General features: G+C 45.3%; 1 protein-coding gene across 1 annotated transcript; it reads left to right on the forward strand.

The window, feature by feature from the left end:
• The first annotated feature begins 4,061 nt into the window (after window positions 1-4,061).
• LOC103642400 (auxin response factor 21) lies at window positions 4,062-19,379 on the forward strand. The gene is made up of 13 exons (NM_001365477.1): window positions 4,062-4,353; window positions 5,254-5,352; window positions 5,459-5,515; window positions 5,603-5,767; window positions 5,855-5,939; window positions 6,138-6,228; window positions 15,545-15,709; window positions 15,792-15,914; window positions 16,147-16,222; window positions 16,305-16,443; window positions 16,599-18,355; window positions 18,450-18,640; window positions 18,878-19,379. The coding sequence occupies exons 1-13, from the start codon at window positions 4,195-4,197 to the stop codon at window positions 19,029-19,031; spliced, it is 3,261 nt and encodes a 1,086-aa protein (NP_001352406.1). The 5' UTR covers window positions 4,062-4,194; the 3' UTR covers window positions 19,032-19,379.
• Window positions 19,380-20,945: the final 1,566 nt, after the last annotated feature.

The raw sequence follows: 20,945 nt of genomic DNA on the forward strand, positions 1-20,945 counted from the left end.
ACGGGAATTCCAAACCGAATCCCGCTTAGAACTTTGGAAAAGGTCAAGGTTTAGCGAAGGGAAAAAGAAAAGGGAAAGGTAACGCCCGAATTTTGGCGAGTAAAGAAAAGAAAAAATTCAACTGCAAAATTCGGGGCGTTACATGAACCAACGATACCCCATGAGCATTTTATTCCGGTAGAACACACTGAGGAATCCCATATACATAATCATGTGGAAAATGACAATGTATCAACTCGAAAGAGTAAGAGACCAAGGATTGCAAAGTCCTTTGGTGATGATTACATTGTATATCTTGTGGATGACACACCAAGTACCATTGAAGAGGCATATTCCTCTCCTGATGCTGACTTTTGGAAGGAAGCAATAAGGAGTGAGATGGATTCTATTATGTCTAATGCAACTTGGGAGGTAGTTGAGCGTCCTTATGGGTGTAAGCCCATTGGAAGTAAATGGGTGTTCAAGAAAAAACTTAGGCCTGATGGTACTATTGAAAGGTACAAGGCGAGGCTTGTAATTAAAGGCTATTCACAGAAGGAAGGTGAGGATTTCTTTGATACTTATTCACCTGTGGCTCGATTGACCACAATTCGTGTGCTACTTTCTTTGGCTGCCTCTCATGGTCTACTCGTCCATCAAATGGATGTTAAGACAGCATTCCTAAATGGAGAGCTAGATGAGGAAATTTACATGGAGCAGCCAGCTGGGTTTGTAGCAAACGGTCAAGAAGGCATGGTGTGTAAATTATTGAAATCTTTATATGGCCTAAAACAAGCACCTAAGCAATGGCATGAAAAGTTCGATAAAACTTTGACATCTGCCGGTTTTGTTGTGAACGAAGCAGACAAGTGTGTATACTATCGGTATGGTGGGGGCGAGGGAGTAATTTTATGCCTATATGTTGATGACATTCTAATCTTGGGGACGAGTCTTGATGTGATTAAAGAGACAAAAGACTTTCTGTCTAATAATTTTGAAATGAAAGATTTGGGAGAAGCTGATGTTATTCTTAACATTAAGCTACTGAGAGAAGGCATTGGTGGGATCACACTTGTGCAATCCCATTATGTGGAAAAGGTTTTGAGTCGCTTTGGTTTTAGCGAATGTGAACCTGCTCCAACGCCTTATGATCCTAGTAAGCTATTAAAGAAAAATCGAAGGATAGCTAGGGATCAATTGAGATATTCCCAAATAATTGGTTCACTCATGTATTTAGCTAGCGCTACGAGGCCTGACATCTCATTTGCTGTGAGCAAACTTAGTCGATTTGTTTCAAATCCGGGAGATGATCACTGGCGTGCTCTTGAGAGAGTTTTGCGCTATCTAAAGGGTACTATGAGTTTAGGCATCCATTATACCGGGTACCCAACAGTGTTGGAGGGTTATTGTGATGCAAACTGGATATCTGATGCTGATGAGATATATGCCACAAGTGGATATGTGTTTTCACTTGGAGGTGGTGCTGTTTCATGGAAGTCTTGCAAGCAGACCATCTTAACGAGGTCGACTATGGAAGCAGAACTCACAGCATTAGATACCGCTTCAGTTGAGGCTGAGTGGCTTCGTGAACTCCTTATGGATTTACCGGTGGTTGAAAAACCTGTGCCGGCTATCTCCATGAACTGTGATAATCAGACTGTAATAATTAAGATAAACAGTTCTAAGGATAATATGAAGTCGACAAGGCACATAAAGAGGCGTTTGAAATCTGTCAGGAAATTGAGAAACTCCGGAGTAATAGCGTTGGATTATGTCCATACGTCTAAAAATCTGGCAGATCAATTTACTAAGGGGCTATCACGTAGTGTGATAGATAGTGCATCAAGTGAGATGGGCATGAGACCCACCTAAAGTTTATCATAGTGGTAACCTGTTCTATGTGATCGGAGATCCCGTGAATTAGAATGGTGAAACAAGCTAGTGGTAGACTGAGAGGAAAGACCCTTAATAAGGCTCATTTCAGATGCATATCTTTCCTTACTGTAAGGTAGGTTGGTGTTTACACCTTAATATGTTCCAAGTGGCTTTGTGAAGCAAAGATGTTGTCCTACAGAACATCTTTAGAGGAACATACCTATATGGGTTAACTGCTAGTCACAGTTTATGAGATCTGGGTGGTCTCTAGATACCCATGAAAGGCTATGGAGTTTGACTTATATGCTCCAACCAGAGGGGATGCGTTCAGCAATCTAGTACTGGTAAAGAGTTTAGATGAAACTCATTCCACGCAAAACTGCCAATTCAAGGCCTAGTCCATTGTGCAGTTGTGGTCAAGTGTAGTCTAAGTTCTAGGTGGATGTTCAACTTAACAGTCTCCATCGAAACACCAGTATATCAAACGTTTGAGATGATGAGAGCTTTTTTGTGTGACTTAGCATTTGGTGGGGATTGTTGGATTAATGTGGGCTTGGCCCAAATTAATATTCAATAATAGTCAATGCTAATGGCCCACTTTAATGCTATGGTGTACTAATTATTTAGTACCATATTGGAAGTTCAAAGGACAAATCAATCAACTTAAATAGGTGGACCATTGGTGCATCTATTGAGAAGTTGAGAAAAGAATGAAAGACTGCCACACGCGCGCGCGCGCCGCCGCCGCCGCCGCCGGCCGGGCCGTGGCCGTGGCCGTGGCCGTGGCCGTGGCTCGTGGCTCGTGGTAGATCGGACCTTGGTCCGAATATTCCTTTCAAACGGTTGCGCATTTTGCCTGGATTGATGACCGTCATAATAACCGTCCGTTTCCTGTCTTATGGCTAGTAACGGACGTCAGTTACTGTCGTCAGTTTCCAGTTCTAATGCGCGACCGTTTCTGTCCGTTGCTCTTCTCCCTTCTTCTGACCGGCTATAAGAATGGAGAGGGAGAGCTCTTCCAGTCACGCGAATTGCAAACAACACATTCCCGTCCCATCTTCTGCGAGCACAGAGAGAGTGGGAGAGCAGGCCTCCGAAATCACTGACCGCAGAGATACACTTGCACGGGTGTGCGGGCGATCAGATTTTTGGGGAGCGTCTTCGCGACTGCTCGCGTGATCGTCCACAACTTGCTGTTCGTCGCCTACCCAAGTTGACGCGTGCTGCTGTTCTTCTTCCCGGCGACCGTTCGAGGGACTGCACTGCGTATATCTTCCTGCACCGACTTCGTACGACTACATCGAACAAACACACGAGATGTCTCGTGTGAATGGAGCCACTGGTGCCTTGAGCATCGGTCCCTCCGCTGGGTACACTCTGTTCTTCGTATTTGTGCATGTTTCATTGCTGTTTACTGCTTATGCGAGTAGTTATACACACATGCACATACATGTCATCACATATATCGCACTGATTTTCTAGATTAAATTAAAACTAAAAATGCCTAACTTTCTAACATATTCCACCATAAAGACATTTTGAAGTAGAATAGTACGTGTGTTTTTCTCTTAAGCCAAGAAAAAAAGGGAGAAAATTTCACACGTATAGTATATTAAACTGTATGCACCAATAGATTTAACCTACAAAAGGTGATAAGAAGAGGTACCCAATTTACTTATACTGTATTATAGTATTTGAACACTCGTGCGTGCGAGTCCTGCAAAATTCTCGTCCACTCGTGCTTGCTGTACTGCTGCATCCAGATTCCAGATGTGCTCTGATTAATCAATGAGCTAACCAGAAATTAACTAGCACGTACTAGTGGCTTAACAGTACGGTGGCACGAGCAAAGCGACACTGTAATTATTGCCATTTCCAGCGAGCGAGAGAGCACGCGCGGTTCCGAGCCGAGCTTGGCAAGCTATGCCGGTTGTGGGCGATGGCCTCATCGTGAGCGTAAGGTCACACTCAAACCTTATACGATCGATTTCCTTTAGATAAACAACTCCAAAAATACTTTAGAAATACGCTCACACCGGCGATTATACCGACTTTTATAATGGCACGCACGCAGGAAAAAGGACTTCTTTATTCTGTTGCTCACTTGCTCCTTTCTCTGCCGCCCGCCGCTGCCGAGTGCCGGGTCTTCGCTTTCTTTCTCCTCTTCGGGCACTTCGCTGCTTGCCTGCTCTGCTCGCGACCTGCTTCTCAGACCCGCCCTCCTCGCCGGCCGCCCGGCGATGCCTCCTGGCCAGAGGCGGCGGTGGCGGCGGCGGCGACGGAGATAGTTAGCTCTTCAGATTGAGTGACTGGTGGTCGCCGGCGGCGGAGACGCGGAGTATGGAGGCGCCGGGGACGAGCTCGGGCGGCGCCGGAGGCGAGGGGGCCGGGGGCACCAAGGTCAACGAGGAGCTGTGGTACGCGTGCGCGGGACCGCTCGTGGCGCTGCCGCCGGCGGGGAGCCTCGTTGTCTACTTCCCGCAGGGACACAGCGAGCAGGTCTCTTCCCCTTCCCTCCCTCGCGCCGATTCTTGATCAAAGCTGCCGTTTTCCACCCCCTTCAAGCTCCCGATGAGCGGGATTGCGCCTTCTATTTCTGAAATTTGTTCTCTTGCTGCGAATTTCCGTGGCGTGGCGTGCCTTGTCTTGTCTCTTTCTTGTCGCCTCCTCGTGTTCTCCGGAGATGCGCGCCGCGCGCGTGTCCTTCCGTGGTTGGTTCGCCTTTCGGCGCCAACTGGTTCTTGAGCTTCCCCGCCGAATGCTTGCTTTCCATTTGTCTCCCGACAAAAAAAAAGAGCATTTTTTCCCGGTGGCGTCTCGTACTCACAATTGAGGCAGTTTTGTGGTTGTTTCTTGTTAGTAATGTTGTTGTATTTCAACTAATTTTAGCTTCTTTGGGTGACATGACATGACTGAGTACATAGTATTTTGTGCCCCTTGCTTGATGTTCTACAACTGCTCCAATCTTTCTCCCTGCAGCTGAACGGAGTGTGGCCTTAATTTGTTTCTATTTGATATCCTTTGCTTTGCCAAGGCTGATGCTTAACTCACATGATAGTTATATATTTATTGTCTGTGATGTTGAGCTCTCGTTTGCCATGTATAGCTCAGTATAGATTTTTTTTAGTGGCTAGACAAGCAGTATTTTTTTTTTGCGTACAAACCGATTGGGGAATTAGGGCCTGATCTTAGTTATATGCGTCTGTCTTTGGCTTGTTTTCCCAACTAAAATGGAATTTCATATGAAATGCCTATGTATTGTGTGCCAGATTTATATTTGGGTTATAAAAAAGCTAAAAAATAAAACAGTTAAAAATTCCCTTCTTTATTTGCTAATAATTGTGAAAGTTGTTCGGAATTCCATGGTGAACAATTCTCATTCCTTGATGCCAATTTCAGGTAGCAGCATCTATGCGAAAGGATGCAGATGCCAAAATTCCGAGCTATCCAAATCTCTCATCTAAGCTTATATGCATACTCCGTAGTGTCACTATGCTTGTAAGAAATGCTTCCTTCAATACAGTATGAAAAATAACTGCTGTTGAGCTAGTTCTCTTTTATGCAAACGATTTTGATTAATGTATCTATCAACAAAAATTGACAGGCTGATCCTGACACAGATGAGGTTTACGCTCGAATGACTCTCCAGCCCGTTAGCAATGTAGGTCACACTTCCCTATCATCAATTATATCAGCTGTATTATAGGATGTACCTGTACCACCTTGAATTTGGAATTGGTACTGTTAGGTGACGCATTGTGACAAGGAGACGTTGCTGGCAACAGAGCTTGCACTGAAACAAACCAGACCACAGACAGAGTTCTTTTGTAAAACACTGACTGCAAGTGATACAAGCACTCATGGAGGTTTCTCTGTGCCACGGCGTGCTGCAGAGCGAATTTTCCCCCATCTTGTAAGAATATTTTACACTCTATAATGGTCAAAAGCTGAATTGTTGGCTTTCTTAATCGTTTTAATCTGTCTGTGATGCACTGTGCAGGACTTCTCAGTGCAGCCTCCTGCTCAGGAACTGCAGGCCAGGGATTTGCACGATGCAATTTGGACATTCCGTCATATATATCGAGGCAAGTCTGTAAAAAAACTGCATCAAATTTCGTAGTGGGCATTAAAGGAACTAATAAAACTTCACCTAGTTCTTATTCAAATATCACTTACCTTCTTTAATTTCATAATTTTATTAGTAACTTGTACTCATAATAGACCTATCTTGCTATTTCATAAACACATTGTTTCATATTTTGTTAAAAGTTCTCCTTCATCAGGCCAGCCTAAAAGGCATTTGCTGACTACTGGCTGGAGCCTATTTGTCAGTGGAAAGAGACTCCTTGCTGGTGATTCAGTCCTGTTTATTAGGTAAAGTTTGGAGAATGAAGTCCTTGTCTTTCTGTGGATGTTTAACTTATTGCTGTTATGGTATTCTTTGGTAGTCAGTATAGCAAATTAGACTGTAGAGTGTGTATTGTGTGTTTGCAAGAAACGAAGAAAGCCTCCATCTCTCACTTTATGCTTTTATCCTTATTGGGTAATGATTTTGATGATTCCTTGGTTCTGCCTGCGGCTGGGTCATGTGGTGGTATTCTGTTAGCTTGGAAAAGCTCTGTTTGCAGGGTTGCTCAGACAAGGATTGACGATTTTTCAGTTATAGCACAATTTCAGCAAGAAGGAAGATCAGCATGGTGGTTCACAGGAGTTTACGGCCCCCATTCAGATGACCTCAAATTACAGTTCTTTCAGGAACTTCAGATGGTCTGCTCTGCTTGTAACGGCCCATGGATGATTGGAGGTGATTTCAATCTTATTTATCAAGCCGATGATAAGAATAATGATAACCTGAACAGGGCTATGATGGGGAGGTTCAGGCGGCTTCTTAATGATCTGCAATTAAAGGAGTTACCGTTGTTGAGAAGGAAATATACTTGGTCCAATGAACGGGCTAACCCTACTTTAGTACGCCTGGATTGGGTCTTCTGTACAGCAGATTGGGATGATGGTTTTCCAGATTGTGTTCTTCAAAGCTCTGCTTCTTTAATATCTGATCACTGCCCTCTTTTAATGGGTTTGCATGAGCTCACCCAAGGGAAGAGGAGATTCCATTTTGAGAGCTTCTGGACCAGATTGGAGGGCTTCATGGAAGTTGTTGAGCTTTCTTGGTCCCAGCCTGTGGAAGCAAATTGTCCCCTTCAGATTTTCGCTACCAAATTGCAGAGGTTGTCTAGACAATTGCAGGCCTGGAGTCATAAAAAAGTGGGCAATATTAAGCAGCAGCTCCTTATGGCCAAAGAGATTCTTCACAGGCTAGAAATTGAAAGGGATTCTAGAAGTTTGTCCCCCTCTGAAGAATGGCTTCGTCGTAAATTAAACATCATAGTTTGGCTTTGGCATCCTTGGAGAGAACTGTAGCCCGTCTGAGGAGTGGTTTACTTTGGTTGAAAGAAGGAGACGCCAATTCCTCATATTCACCAGCATGCCATATATAAGAAGAGAAAAAACTTCATTGGGAAGTTGCAGGTTGGGACAGATTATTGTTTGAGCAGGAAGATAAAAAAGAGGCAGTGTGGGATTTTTATAACCATCTTCTTGGGACAGTACCTTACAGGGGCTCTATTCTAAATCTAGATGCCTTCCATAGGCCGGCCTTGAATCTACATGATCTGGATCAAACCTTCAGTGAAGAGGAGGTGTGTAATATTATTAAAGCTCTCCCATCTGACAAAGCCCCTGGGCCTGATGGATATGCTGGGAGATTTTATAAAAAGGCATGGCTAGTTGTTAAGTCTGATTTTATGGCAGCTATAAACAGAGTGCTTCAAGGGGTTATTTCTAAACTGCATCTCCTTAATTCAGCTTATGTGACCTTGTTGCCAAAAATAATGAGGCATTGGAAGTTAAAGATTTTAGGCCAATAAGTCTGAAACAGTTTTGCAAAAAATGTAACTAAGCTGTTGGCCACCAGACTTGCACCAGGCTCCCTGTTTAGTGTCAAAAAATCAAAGTGTCTTTGTGAAGGGAAGAAACATCCATGATAATTTTATTTCGGTTCAACAGACTGCAAGGGCTATTCATAGGCAAAAGGTGCCTCGTATCCCGCTGAAATTGGATATTACAAAAGCTTTTGACTTTGTATCTTGGCCCTTCTTGTTAGAAATCTTCAGACATTTGGGTTTTGGACCTGTTTGGTGCAGCATCATTTCTAAAATGTTATACTCTTCTTCAACAAGAGTCCTTGTGAGTGGTGAACCAGGGAAGATTATCAAGCATCAAAGAGGGCTAAGGCTAGGGGACCCTCTGTCCCCAATGCTTTTCATCCTGGTAATGGATGTTTTGAATTCCCTGACTCTAAAGGCACAGGAAAGGGGATTGTTGCAGCCACTATTGAGACATGGAAATGGTCAACGGATTTCCCTGTATGCAGATGATGTTGTACTATTCTTACAGCCAAACAGAGAGGAGATCACAGTGGTCATGGTGATTTTAAGGATTTTTGGGGAGGCTTCAGGCTTAAACCAATATAAGTAAATGCAGTATGACTCCTATCCAATGTAATGATCAAAGTGTTGGAGAAGCACAGACTTTATTCCCTTGCAACATTATAGGTTTTCCTTGCAAATATTTGGGGCTTCCACTTTCTGTCAAGAAACTGCCTAGAAGTGTGTTCTTGGAACTTATTGATAAAGTTGCTAATAAGCTGCCAGGCTCCTTTAATTAACCAAGATGGAAGACTAACCCTTGTCAGATCTGTCCTTACTGCCATCCCTATTTATCACCTTATTGCAATTCAATGCCCTAAATGGGTGGTCAAGGCTATAGACAAAACCAGGAGCGGATTTTTGTGGAAGGGCAAAAAGGATGTCAAAGGTGGCCATTGTGTTGTGGGATGGAATAGGGTTTGTAAACCCTTAAGCCTGGGAGGTTTGGGCATACACAATCTTAAAATTCTTGGTTGGGCATTGAATCTGAGGTGGCTGTGGCTCAAAAAAACTCAGCCAGACATGCCTTGGGCTGAATTTGATGTGCAGGTCCATCCTAATGTTACAGCCATGTTCTCAGCCTCAGTCTGCTCCATAGTGGGGGATGGTGCTAGAACTCTATTTTGGACTGACCGCTGGCTGCATGGTCAACGTATCTCAGAAGAAACCTCGTACAACTCCACACAAACTCGCATACACTAGGTTAGAGGAAGAAGGAAAAAAATCAACAACAAAAGACATCTAGACCCGTGGCCATGGAGACTCAAAATAAAGATAATGATACACAGCTCTCCTGCGTTTTCGAAAGAAAAAAAGAAATTGCCCCTTCTCTGTTAAGTAGAGTTTCAAAAAGATTGAGAAAAAGGAAAACAGTTCAGCAAGCTCTCAGGGATAACAGTTGGGTCAGAGACATCTCTGGTAGTTTACCAGCAGAAGTGATTGTCAAATTCTTAGTAATTTGGGACTTAACACAAAATATTCAGTTGCAGCATGGAATACCTGATGCTTTCCGTTGGCTACCAGGTGCTTCGGGGGAGTACTCAGCATACCAACGTTTCTTGGCTGGTTCTGTGTATTTTGAGCCGGGTGAAAGGATATGGAAGAGTTGGGCGCCCCCTAAGTGCAAATTCTTCATCTGGCTTGCTTCCCTTAATAGATGCTGGACGGCGGATCGTCTAGCACGTAGAGGTCTTTACCACTCGGAGAAATGTGTTCTTGCGATCAGCAGCAGGAGACAGTTCAACACTGATAGAGTAATAATTGATAGTATAATGGGAGGATCAGCCAACATAAATATAGGTCGGACTCCTTCCGTAGGCAACCGGTTTATAGAAGCAGTACCCGGTGCTAGGAAGGTGATCGCCTGATTGGGACCCTGACATGTACGTACGCAGGAATATTGGCATGCAAGCCTTACACCAGGGAATGGAACCAATCTACGTACGCAGGAATATTGGCATGCAAGCCTTACATGCAAGGAAAGGAATCAACCTAAACATAGTAATCCAACACCCTCCCGCAGGATGAACGTGGTCAGCCGCACTGAAGAACGTTCAGACTGGACCTGAACTCCGCAAATACAGACGAAGGCAATCCCTTGGTGAAGATATCAGCATACTGAGAGGAGGTAGGGACATGCAATACTCGAACTGTATCGGCCGCGACTCGTTCGCGAACGAAGTGTAGATCGATCTCAATGTGCTTCGTACGCTGATGATTCACTGGGTTCGAGGAGAGGTAGACTGCACTAACATTGTCACAGAAAATAACAGTGGCGTGCTTCAGGGGAATATGCATTTCGTGTAGGAGCTGACGAAGCCAGGTGGTCTCAGCAACTGCATTTGCCACCGCACGGTACTCTGCTTCAGCACTAGAGCGGGATACAGTAGGCTGACGCTTGGATGACCAAGAGACAAGGTTATCACCAAGAAAAACAGCATACCCAGAGGTCGACCGACGGGTGTCAGGACAACCGGCCCAATTAGCATCAGAGTAGGCAACCAATGTAGAGACATCCGTGGGACCAAGATGTAGGCCATGATTTAATGTCCCATGCAGATAGCGAAGAATACGTTTGATCAACATGTAATGTGGTTCCCGAGGATCATGCATGGGAAGACAAACTTGTTGAACAGCATAAGAAATGTCAGGCCGAGTGAAGGTGATATACTGCAGTGCACCGGCCAAACCCCGGTAGTGAGTCGGATCAGCAACAGGTGGCCCTTCAGTACCAGAAAGCTTGCTACTCGTGTCAATTGGAGTAGAACATGGCTTGCAATCTGTCATACCCGCACGTTCAAGAACCTCAAGAATATATTGCCGCTGAGAAAGATGAAACCCATCAGGCTGCCGTGTCACCGTGAGGCCAAGAAAATGGTGCAAAGGGCCGAGATCTGTCATAGAAAATTCTTGCTGGAGAGCTGCAATCACCCATTGAAGGAGGGAGTCTGAAGATGCTGTCAGCACAATATCATCCACATATAGAAGTAAATAAATTGTGTCATGGCCATGTTGATATGTAAACAGAGATGTGTCAGATTTGGCACTCACAAAGCCAAGAGAGAGAATGTGAGTGGCAAAACGACTGTACCAGGCACGCGGAGCTTGTTTCAACCCATAAAGAGACTTGTTCAGACGACAGACATGATCAGGCCGAGAGCTGTCAACAAAACCAGCAGGTTGCACACAATAGACAATCTCATCAAGGGTGCCATGCAAGAACGCATTCTTCACATCAAGCTGATGGACAGGCCAACTATGGAAGAGAGCCACTGTAAGCACTGTACGAATGGTAGCGGGTTTGACAACTGGACTGAAAGTCTCATCAAAATCAATTCCAGGGCGTTGAGTGAAACCACGAAGAACCCAACGAGCCTTGTACCGCTCTAGGGAACCATCAGAACGAAACTTGTGAAGATAGACCCATTTGCCAGTCACAATATTAGCACCCGAAGGGCGAGGAACCAAATCCCAAGTGTTATTCTTTTGTAGTGCAAAAAATTCCTCAGACATAGCAGCCCTCCAATTTGGATCAGCCAATGCCCCACGGTATGATTTTGGCACGGGAGACAAAGTAGCAGCATGCAGATCAAGCAATACCTTTGGTTGACGAAAACCCCGTTTGCCACGCGTCAGCATGCTGTGGTCATTGGCTGGAGGCTGAACGGCCACAACATGGGGAGGCGTTGTCCGCTCGAGAAGAGGTAGCGTGTCATGCAGAGCTGTGCTCCCATGCACGTCGACTGAAGAAGCACCAGTGGTGCTAGCCGAACCAGGCGCCGTAGGGGCAGCGCTCCCAGACGCGTTCCCAGCGGGAGCATGGGTGGTGTGTTCCTCGGCAGGCTCCGGAGAGGCAGCAGTGGCCGGAGTAGACGAGGTCGAGACGGTGGCAGGTGTGGAACCAGGTACGCAGGGGCGGTCGCACTGGATGGAGTGCAAGCCACCCTTGTGGACGCCGAAGCCGGGAACGGTGTGGTACCGCTGGCAGCAGCCTGGGGCGAGGGGCCAATAGGGGCAGCGGTACGTCGAGCCGTGGTACCTGAAATATGTGAGATTCCAGGAGAAATAACAGGTGCATCATCAAACTCCGATAGAAAGTCAAAGTTAGATGAAGGAGGTGAAGAAACTTCAGAGAAAGGAAATGAAGTCTCATCAAAAATAACATGACGTGAGATTATAATTCGATTGGTAGAAAGATCAAGACAACGATACCCTTTATGATCGGAGGGATAACCGAGGAAGACACAGGCAGCTGAGCGTGGGGCTAGCTTGTGTGCAGCAGTGGAGGAGAGATTAGGATAACAACTACATCCAAAGACACGAAGATGGTCATAGGAGGGCTGGGTTTTGAATAGTGCCAGGAAGGGTGTGGCGGAGGCCAAGGTTTTAGTGGGATGGCGATTGAGAAGATATGTGGCAGTATGAAGGGCCTCGACCCAGTAGGACGGGGGCATGCTGGCTTGGAATAGGAGCGAGCGAAGGATATTGTTGGTGGTGCGAATAATTCGCTCGGCCTTTCCGTTTTGTGGCGAGGTATGGGGACAAGACATGCGGAGAATGACACCATGTGTAGCAAAGAACGTGCGGGAGGAGGAGTTATCGAACTCACGACCATTATCGCACTGGATGCTTTTAATGGTGACGCCAAACTGAGTGGAGACATAGGCAAAAAAATGAGTAAGAGTGGAAAAAGTTTCGGACTTAAGACGCAAAGGGAAAGTCCAGAGGAAGTGAGAGCAATCATCAAGAATGACTAAGTAATATTTGTAGCCGGAAATACTGGGAATAGGGGATGTCCAAAGATCACAATGTATTAAATCAAAATTATTGGTTGCTCTCGAACTGGAGGTGGGAAAGGGAAGACGCACATGACAGCCTAATTGACAGGCATGACACAGATGATCGGAATCACTTTTATTACAAGTAATAGCGCATGATGACACTAGACTAGACAAAGCCTCATGACCAAGGTGTCCAAGACGCCGATGCCAAAGAGTGGAAGAAGAGACGCCGGCGGCGAGTGCTAAGGGCCGAAAGACCGATGACAGAAGCGGATATAGCGGACCGGAGCTATTGCACCTGACGATCACGTTCCGAGTTTCGAGGTCCTTTACAGAAAAACCAGAAGGATCAAATTCAACAGAACATTTATTGTCAATAGTGAATTGTCGAACAGAAATGAGATTCTTAATGAGGTGGGGAGAAACAAGAACATTATTTAGGTGTAGAGGACCACATGCGGCAGGAAAGGTGACAGAGCCGGTGTGAGTGACAGGTAAAAGAGAACCATTGCCAACGACAATATTGGATGGAGTAAAAAAGGAAGGAGTTTGAAAGGTGCAAAGATTACCGGAGTTAGATGTCATGTGGGTTTCAGCACCTGTATCCATATACCATTCGTGAGTTGGCGGTGGCTGAAGTGTCATCGTGTTAAAGTTGGAGGCCAGCATGTTGGAATCCCAGGAGAAGCCGGGATGCAGCCACCCTTGTGGTGGTGGGCCGACGTCGACGAAGCCTGGTGCAGGCGGCAGAGGCGACCCAGGCGAGGCAACTGGTGGAAGGAACGACCCTGGCAAGGGCACCGTCGAGGGCGGCCCAGACAGCATCGGAGGCGGCCCAGGCTGCGTCGGAGGCGGTCCAGGAAGCACAGAGGGCCCACCGTAAAACGCCTGCGGTGTAGAACCAGGGGCGCGGGGCTGGATGCCTGGTGGGCCGGCCCAATACGCCTGGAACGTGCCAAAGGCAGGCTGCCAGGGCGTTGGCCATGACGGATGACCAGCCCAAGGCGCAGTGACTGGTCCAGGACCAGAACCGCGACCGCCTCCAGGGGTTTTCTTGCCGCCGCCACGCCTGGACGGCTTGCGGCCACCGCCGAATCCGCCGGAGTTGACCGATGGCGGCATAGGAGGATGAGGAGTCGAGGAAGCAAAGGCCTGGGATGGCTGGGCAGTCTTGGCAGCCATGTTGATCTCGGCGAGGCGAAGATCGGACTTCACTTCAGCGAACGTCGGGAACGAACGTTGACGTTGAATCAGCGCGCCGAGGTAAGAGAACCGGTCGTTGAGGCCGCGAATGACATTGAGCACCAAGGTGCGGTCACGAACAGGTTCGCCAAGATCCGCAAGTTGGTCAGCCATGGACTTGAGCCGGTGGCAATAGTCGGAGATGGACAGGCTGCCTTGGACGAAGGTGCGGAACTCGGCATCGAGAAGAAGAGCACGGCTCTCCTTGTTCCCAATGAACTGCTGCTCCAGTCCAAGCCACACAAGGCGAGCAGTGGGAGGACCGTCGTCCCGGTTCATGACAACCTCGAGAAGCTCGGGATTAATCATACCGTAGAGTCAGGATAGGACGGTGCAGTCCATGCGCTTCCACATGGCGTCGTTGGAGCGATCGTCGTCAGAAAGCACATGATCAACGAGCTCATAGCGCTCGAGAGTGTTGAGGAAGAGGCCACGCCATCGGTTGTAGTGGGGCGACGTGAAGTCGAGGACGATGGGGACGAGAGACTTGACGTTGAGGATCGCCGCGGCTTGAGCATGAAGCGCAGCAGTAGCCGCGGCAACCTCACCGGCGACGACCAGCGCATGGGCATCGGCGTCGCGTCTTTCCTGCTCCAAGTGCGCGGCCTCCCGGCGCTCGGCCTCAACGCGCGTAGCCTCCAGGCGCGCAGCTTCTTGGCGAGCAGCCTCGCGGCGTTCTTCAACAGTAAAGCCGGCAACACGCTGCTCCAAGGCATGACGAGCAGCGACAGCGGCAGCGTCGTCGGCCATGGCGACGAGGTGGCAGAGTGGCGTGGCTAGAAAATGCGGAAGCTGTGGTTCGGAACGAACCTTTCTGATACCATGATAGAGTAATAATTGATAGTATAATGGGAGGATCAGCCAACATAAATATAGGCCGGACTCCTTCCGTAGGCAACCGGTTTATAGAAACAGTACCCGGTGCTAGGAAGGTGATCGCCTGATTGGGACCCTGACATGTACATACGCAGGAATATTGGCATGCAAGCCTTACACCAGGGAATGGAATCAATCTACGTACGCAGGAATATTGGCATGCAAGCCTTACATGCAAGGAAAGGAATCAACCTAAACATAGTAATCCAACAAACACATCTTGATTTCATGTGTCTTCTCCAGGAATATATGGTGGCAGATCTTAAGTAGAGTGGGGCTGCAGCTTGTGTCACCAGGGCTGGAGGTATCTATGTTCCAAGATTGGTGGAGTGTGGCTGAAGGTCTTGTGCCAGCATTGCACAGAAATGGGTTCAACACATTGGTCATTCTTGTGGCTTGGTGGATGGAAGCATAGAAATGCTTGTGTTTTTTATGGTGTTTCTCCAAACACGAGTTCAGTTATACAACATATCCATGAGGATGCTAGGCTTTGGGAATTGGCAGGTGCTAAGGCCCTGAGAAGGTTGTGGCCTTGATTTGGGGATGTCTTAGCTGTTTCCCTGGGAGTGGTGGTAGTTTCTGTTTGTGGTGTTACTCTATTTTTCAAGGCTCCTGAAGCCTCTTTCCTTTTTCTGTATAGTCTTTTTTTCTGCTTTCTTTGGGTATTTCTGTATTTGTCACCTTGTACGTGGTCTTCTTTAGACCTTTTCTCTCTACTTAATATAATGATGCTCAGTTCTTCTGAGTGTTCGATAAAAAAAAGTGTATAACTAAAGCTGCTGAACTTCCTGCCTGTGATTGTAGGGACGGAAGACAGCAACTCCTCTTGGGGATAAGGCGAGCAAATAGGCAGCCCGTTAACCTCTCATCATCTGTTTTGTCTAGCGACAGTATGCATATTGGAATTCTTGCTGCTGCAGCCCATGCAGCAGCCAATAACAGCCAATTCACAGTATTCTATAACCCAAGGTAAATATCATCTTCTTTAATTTTAATATATTAAGAAGTAATGTACTGAAAGTTTCAATTAGACTGTTTTTATCCCTTTCAGGGCTAGTCCTTCAGAATTTGTTATTCCTTTTGCCAAGTACCAGAAGGCCGTCTATAGCAACCAACTATCACTTGGCATGCGGTTTAGAATGATGTTTGAAACTGAAGAATCTGCAACAAGAAGGTATAAATTTCCACCTCTAGTTAATATTTGGGCTATGTAGCTATCATATCAACTTTGAAATCACTTTAGAAAAAGATTAGTGGGTCTTTTTGGATACAATTAGCTAATCTAGAATTTAGTATTTTGGTGCATCTAGAATACTTGTGTAGCATGTTATGAACTGCATGTGGTTTTCCCTACCTAGATTTACAGTTCTTTATGGGAACTAGGATCTTTTGACAACTGCCTGCAGGTACATGGGAACAATAACTGGTATAAGTGATATGGATCCTTTAAGGTGGAAAAACTCCCAATGGCGCAATATTCAGGTTTGACCTGATCAATCATACTAAATACGCAAACCTTGCTGCATCTCCCTTTCTTTTTCAAGATAAGTGTTTGTACATGCAGGTTGCATGGGATGAAGCAGCACCAAGTGAGAGACGCACCAGGGTTTCCCTTTGGGAGGTTGAACCTGTTATCGCTCCATTCTTCATTTATCCCTCGCCATTGTTCACTGCAAAACGTCCGAGGCAACCTGGGGTAACAGGTAAATACAGAAGTACAATTATTGGCCCAACAGCATTCAATTCTATTAATGAATGTATCATTGAAGCTCTTAATTGCATTTCCTTCCAAATTGATAATAATTTCCTTGTCTGCGTACTTGATTAATTTTTTGTTGTATTCTGATCATATCTGTAGATGATGATAGCTCAGAAATGGACAATCTTTTTAAGCGGACCATGCCATGGTTTGGTGAGGAGGTTGGCAAGAGAGATCTGAGTACTCAAAACGGTTTAGTTCCTGGATTAAGTTTGGTTCAGTGGATGAATATGCAACACAACCCCTCTCTTGCCAACACGGTTATGCAACCGGAATTGCTAAATTCGTTAGCTGGAAAACCTGTACAAACTCTGGCTGCGGCTGATCTATCTAGGCAAATTAGCTTCCAGCCCCAGTTCCTGCAACAAAATAACATCCAGTTCAACACTTCGCTGCTACCTCCCCAAAACCAGCAGACCGAACAGTTAGCAAATGTAATAGCTACACCAAACCAATTGGGAAGTGTTATAGTACCACAAAAGGCAGTTCAAAATTCCAGTTCTGAACAGAAACAGAATCTGGTTACACAACCACTGCAAGTCAGCCAACCAATGGTTAGTGTGGCACAGCCTCAACTTGTCCATACTCAACTCCAGCAACCTCAAGTAGTTCTCCAGGCTCAGCCTCAGCAACCTCAAGTCATTGTCCAAGCTCAACTACAACAACAGCAACCTCTGGTTCAAAATCACACCACCATACAAAGTGGCCTTCAACAAATCCAGCTTCTGCAGCAACAGCAAGTTCAGCAGTCAGTGCAGGAACAACAGCAAATAAAGATACAGCCTTTTCAGGTACCTAATGATGCCAACATGGTAACACAGTTATCTGATCAGATGAAAATACAACTATTGAAGGCTCTACAGCCACAGCAGCCTCTGGTCATGGAACAGCAGAAAATGATATTTGATTTGCAGCAACAAGCAGTAAATTCTCAGTCAACTGCTCAGCAGTGCTCACAGGTAGCTACCCAAGTGGTTGGTTTGCATAGCAGTAGCACTAATCAGTACCCGACGCAGCAAAAGACTCAACCTCTCAAAACATTTCAAGATTTTCCTGGGAATGCTGTTTCTATTGTAAAACCAGAAATTGTCACCTCCGTGGGTGCTCGCTCTTTGCATGTGCCTGGTGGAGTGCAGTCAATGAAGATGGATGAAGTTCCCTCTTCTTCAACATCGCCATCCACAAACAACAATCCTGTTATTTTGCGATCAACTCCAAGTAGCTCCAAGAACCAATGTTTACCTACTGCAGCAAAGGCTCCTCAGTCATCTGTTGTATTGGGTTCTACACTTGAACAGGGTATGAAGCCTTGTGACAGTACACAACACCCAATGGTGATTCCCAAGCTGGCTGAAGAAAGGCCAGCTACTGGACAAGACTACATGAACAGCACTCAGCTGGATTATTTGGATACGTCATCTTCAGCGACTTCAGTTTGCCTTTCACAGGCTGACGGATCGCTGCAACAAAGTTTTCCACCTTCATCCTTCAATCAGCATCAACCGTTGAGGGAAGCAGTTCCAGATAGCGAGTTTGAGGTTACAGATGCAGGAAATAACTTTCTATTTGGGGCAAATATTGATGGCCATATGGAGCCTCTTAACGAAGACGATTTGCTTGGAACTGCCTTCGAAGCTGACAAGTACATGGAACAGATGCCAGGAAACGGCATCTCTAACTACATTTCATCAAAGGATTCTCAGCAAGAGTTATCATCTTCAATGATCTCACATCCATTTGGCGTTGCTGATATCGCGTTCAATTCCATAGATTCGTCGATCAATGATATCCAATTCTTAAACAGAAATTCCCGGGCTCCAGGTCCTGTTCAACAACGTATGCGAACATACACCAAGGTGCGTTATTTGGCTTAGCTCCAATGTGCCATTCACAACATATGTAACATTCACTCTGCGCGTATGGACTGTACTGAGCTACTGATACCTGCAGGTGCACAAGCGTGGCGCTGTTGGAAGATCTATCGACATCAACAGATATTCTGGTTACGATGAACTGAAGCATGACGTTGCCCGTATGTTTGGAATTGAGGGGCAGCTCAGCGACCAAAACAGAGTTGGCTGGAAACTGGTTTACGAAGATCACGAGAAGGATGTCCTATTAGTTGGTGATGACCCATGGGAGTAAGTCATTTAAGCTTTTTTTTTGTTCCCATTTGTCTAAAAGAAATAACTAGCATATGAGAGGGAAAAGAGAAGTGGCTAGCATGATGGGTTTGTGCAACTGAATGGCTCATGAACAGTAAATATCAATGGTGACAGTGGGGGGGCGATGCAACACCTGAAACCATTTTGGTATTTTGATTGACGCCTCAGTCTTCAGTTGTGATATTCATATGGTTGGTGGCTATGCATTTGCAGGGACTTCGTGAACTGCGTGCGGTGCATCAGGATTCTTTCGCCGCAGGAAGAGAGGCAAATGAGGCTGGCCAGCGACTACGGAGACAGCTTTCTTGGCAACCAAGCGTGTAGCAGCTCGGACGGGGGTCGTCCGTGGAGGGTCACCGGCGACTAGAAATAGCAGGCTATGCCTGAGCACAAATGTTTGATATAATCCGTCCCACGATAGCAAGAAAATGATACGCGATTTCTGAGCACAAACTTTTGCACTCAGATGATCGTGCAAACAGTTAGCATTTTAAGAAAAATGTTGCAGTTCAATGTAACTGCAGGAATGTCTCTGATGTAGCCTCTTCGATGTGGCAGCCTTAACAATCGATGTGCTACAGTTACTCTGCCTATGTATTTACTATACTACCTTGGCCTTGTATATCCTTTTGATGTAGGCGCAGCTGGATGCTGAACCCCCCGGAGGCTGTTAGGGACAATTACAACCGTTCATAATTTGCCACAGATACAAATCTGAGTGGACAAATGGATTCAGTTTACGTATGCTTCATTGTTTGTGAGCCTACCTTGATGGCCTTTTATTTTGTTCAGTTCCACTAAAAAACGCCAGGTGGACGTATGCAGATTTGGGAGATGGTAGAAGTTTTTTTTTTCAAATTTAGTTCTACTAGATCAGGTGGCGCCCCTTCGGGCGTCCTATCCAGCATAGAGAAAATCCCACTTCGTGCGCCCTATCTAGCACAAGGAGAAATCAATAATAAATAATTGTTGATGTAATCTTCCATGAAACTGATCAGTGTGAGACAAACTGAGCAACAAAGCAGTGGTAGCAGTTGTTTTCTGTTTTAGCACAAGTTATCATACATAGAGGTTTAACATCAGACCTGATACAACAAAAACTAATCAAAAATAAGATGTAGGAAACTAATCCAAAATAAGATGACAAGATCCAAGTCTACGTTAGGTGATGCACGTAGGGACAGGCACCATATATACATGATATTGGGGCTGATGCAATCCACATAATTATATACATAAACCTTAGAAAACTACAAGGCAGCTTCATTTCATCTACAAAAGTCAAGTGAACAGCCCAGTCCATTCACAAAAGGCAAGCACATCAATTGTCATGTGTTTAAACTTCAGGTTTCTCGAGACTGCAAACAACAAATACAAGAATGTGACTCAATAAATATTCCACATGTCATGTTCCATCCACCAAAAAGGAATTGGCATCTGAATTCATTGTATTTAACAACCATTTAACTCTAAAAGTGATTGATTGTCATCAAGGCCAAATTGTATACGGGGATGTATACGACACATGCAAAGTTAACCAAAATAAATCTTTCACTCGCAGCCATTGTTGAGCGGTGTTTTTTCTTAACATACAAATATTCGATATGGTACATAGTAAACTGTGGTCAGAGGACATTCGTAGCTTTTCGCATAGTTTTACCTTTATCTCTAAAAAACAGATTCTGTCATGGAATCATATTTGCTCAGAAGATGAACATAAATAAACAAACTGCTTTGAGAAACACATTTGATAATGGACAACAATCAGAAAAAAAATTGAGGTACCATTTTTGACAAAATTGAACATGAAACAAGGGTTAGGCCTTATGGAAACATGATCTACATAACAGAGCTCTGTGGTAAGCTTACTCTAGATCAGGATTACCTTGAAGGGAATCAAGACCTGTAGCAATAAATTATTCCTAGTCAAATCATGAACATCAAAAACCTTCTTATAGTGGTTTAAAGAAAAGAAATGCTCGTTTTTCATTAATATATATTTATATAATCTACGTAAGACAGAATTAAAGTATATTAAGCTTATCAATGTAATAAAAAATTAATTACCTCCTCATTCTCAATGTAGGTGGCTTCTGCATTATTTTCTTACTTCTCTAGTATCTTTATGTCAAACCATTGTAAAGACTGAGCCAATTTTCCTTGTTTGATGTAGTCGTTTTGTAGAAGTGTATAGAAGGCAAACACAATATCCTTAGTATCGAATCCATCCTCGGTTATAAATAGGTTGGTGGTAATTTTACCACTGCCAACATGAGAATCC

The sequence above is a fragment of the Zea mays genome, chromosome 1 (assembly GCF_902167145.1).
Source record: "Zea mays cultivar B73 chromosome 1, Zm-B73-REFERENCE-NAM-5.0, whole genome shotgun sequence".
Classification (NCBI taxonomy): Eukaryota; Viridiplantae; Streptophyta; class Magnoliopsida; order Poales; family Poaceae; genus Zea; species Zea mays.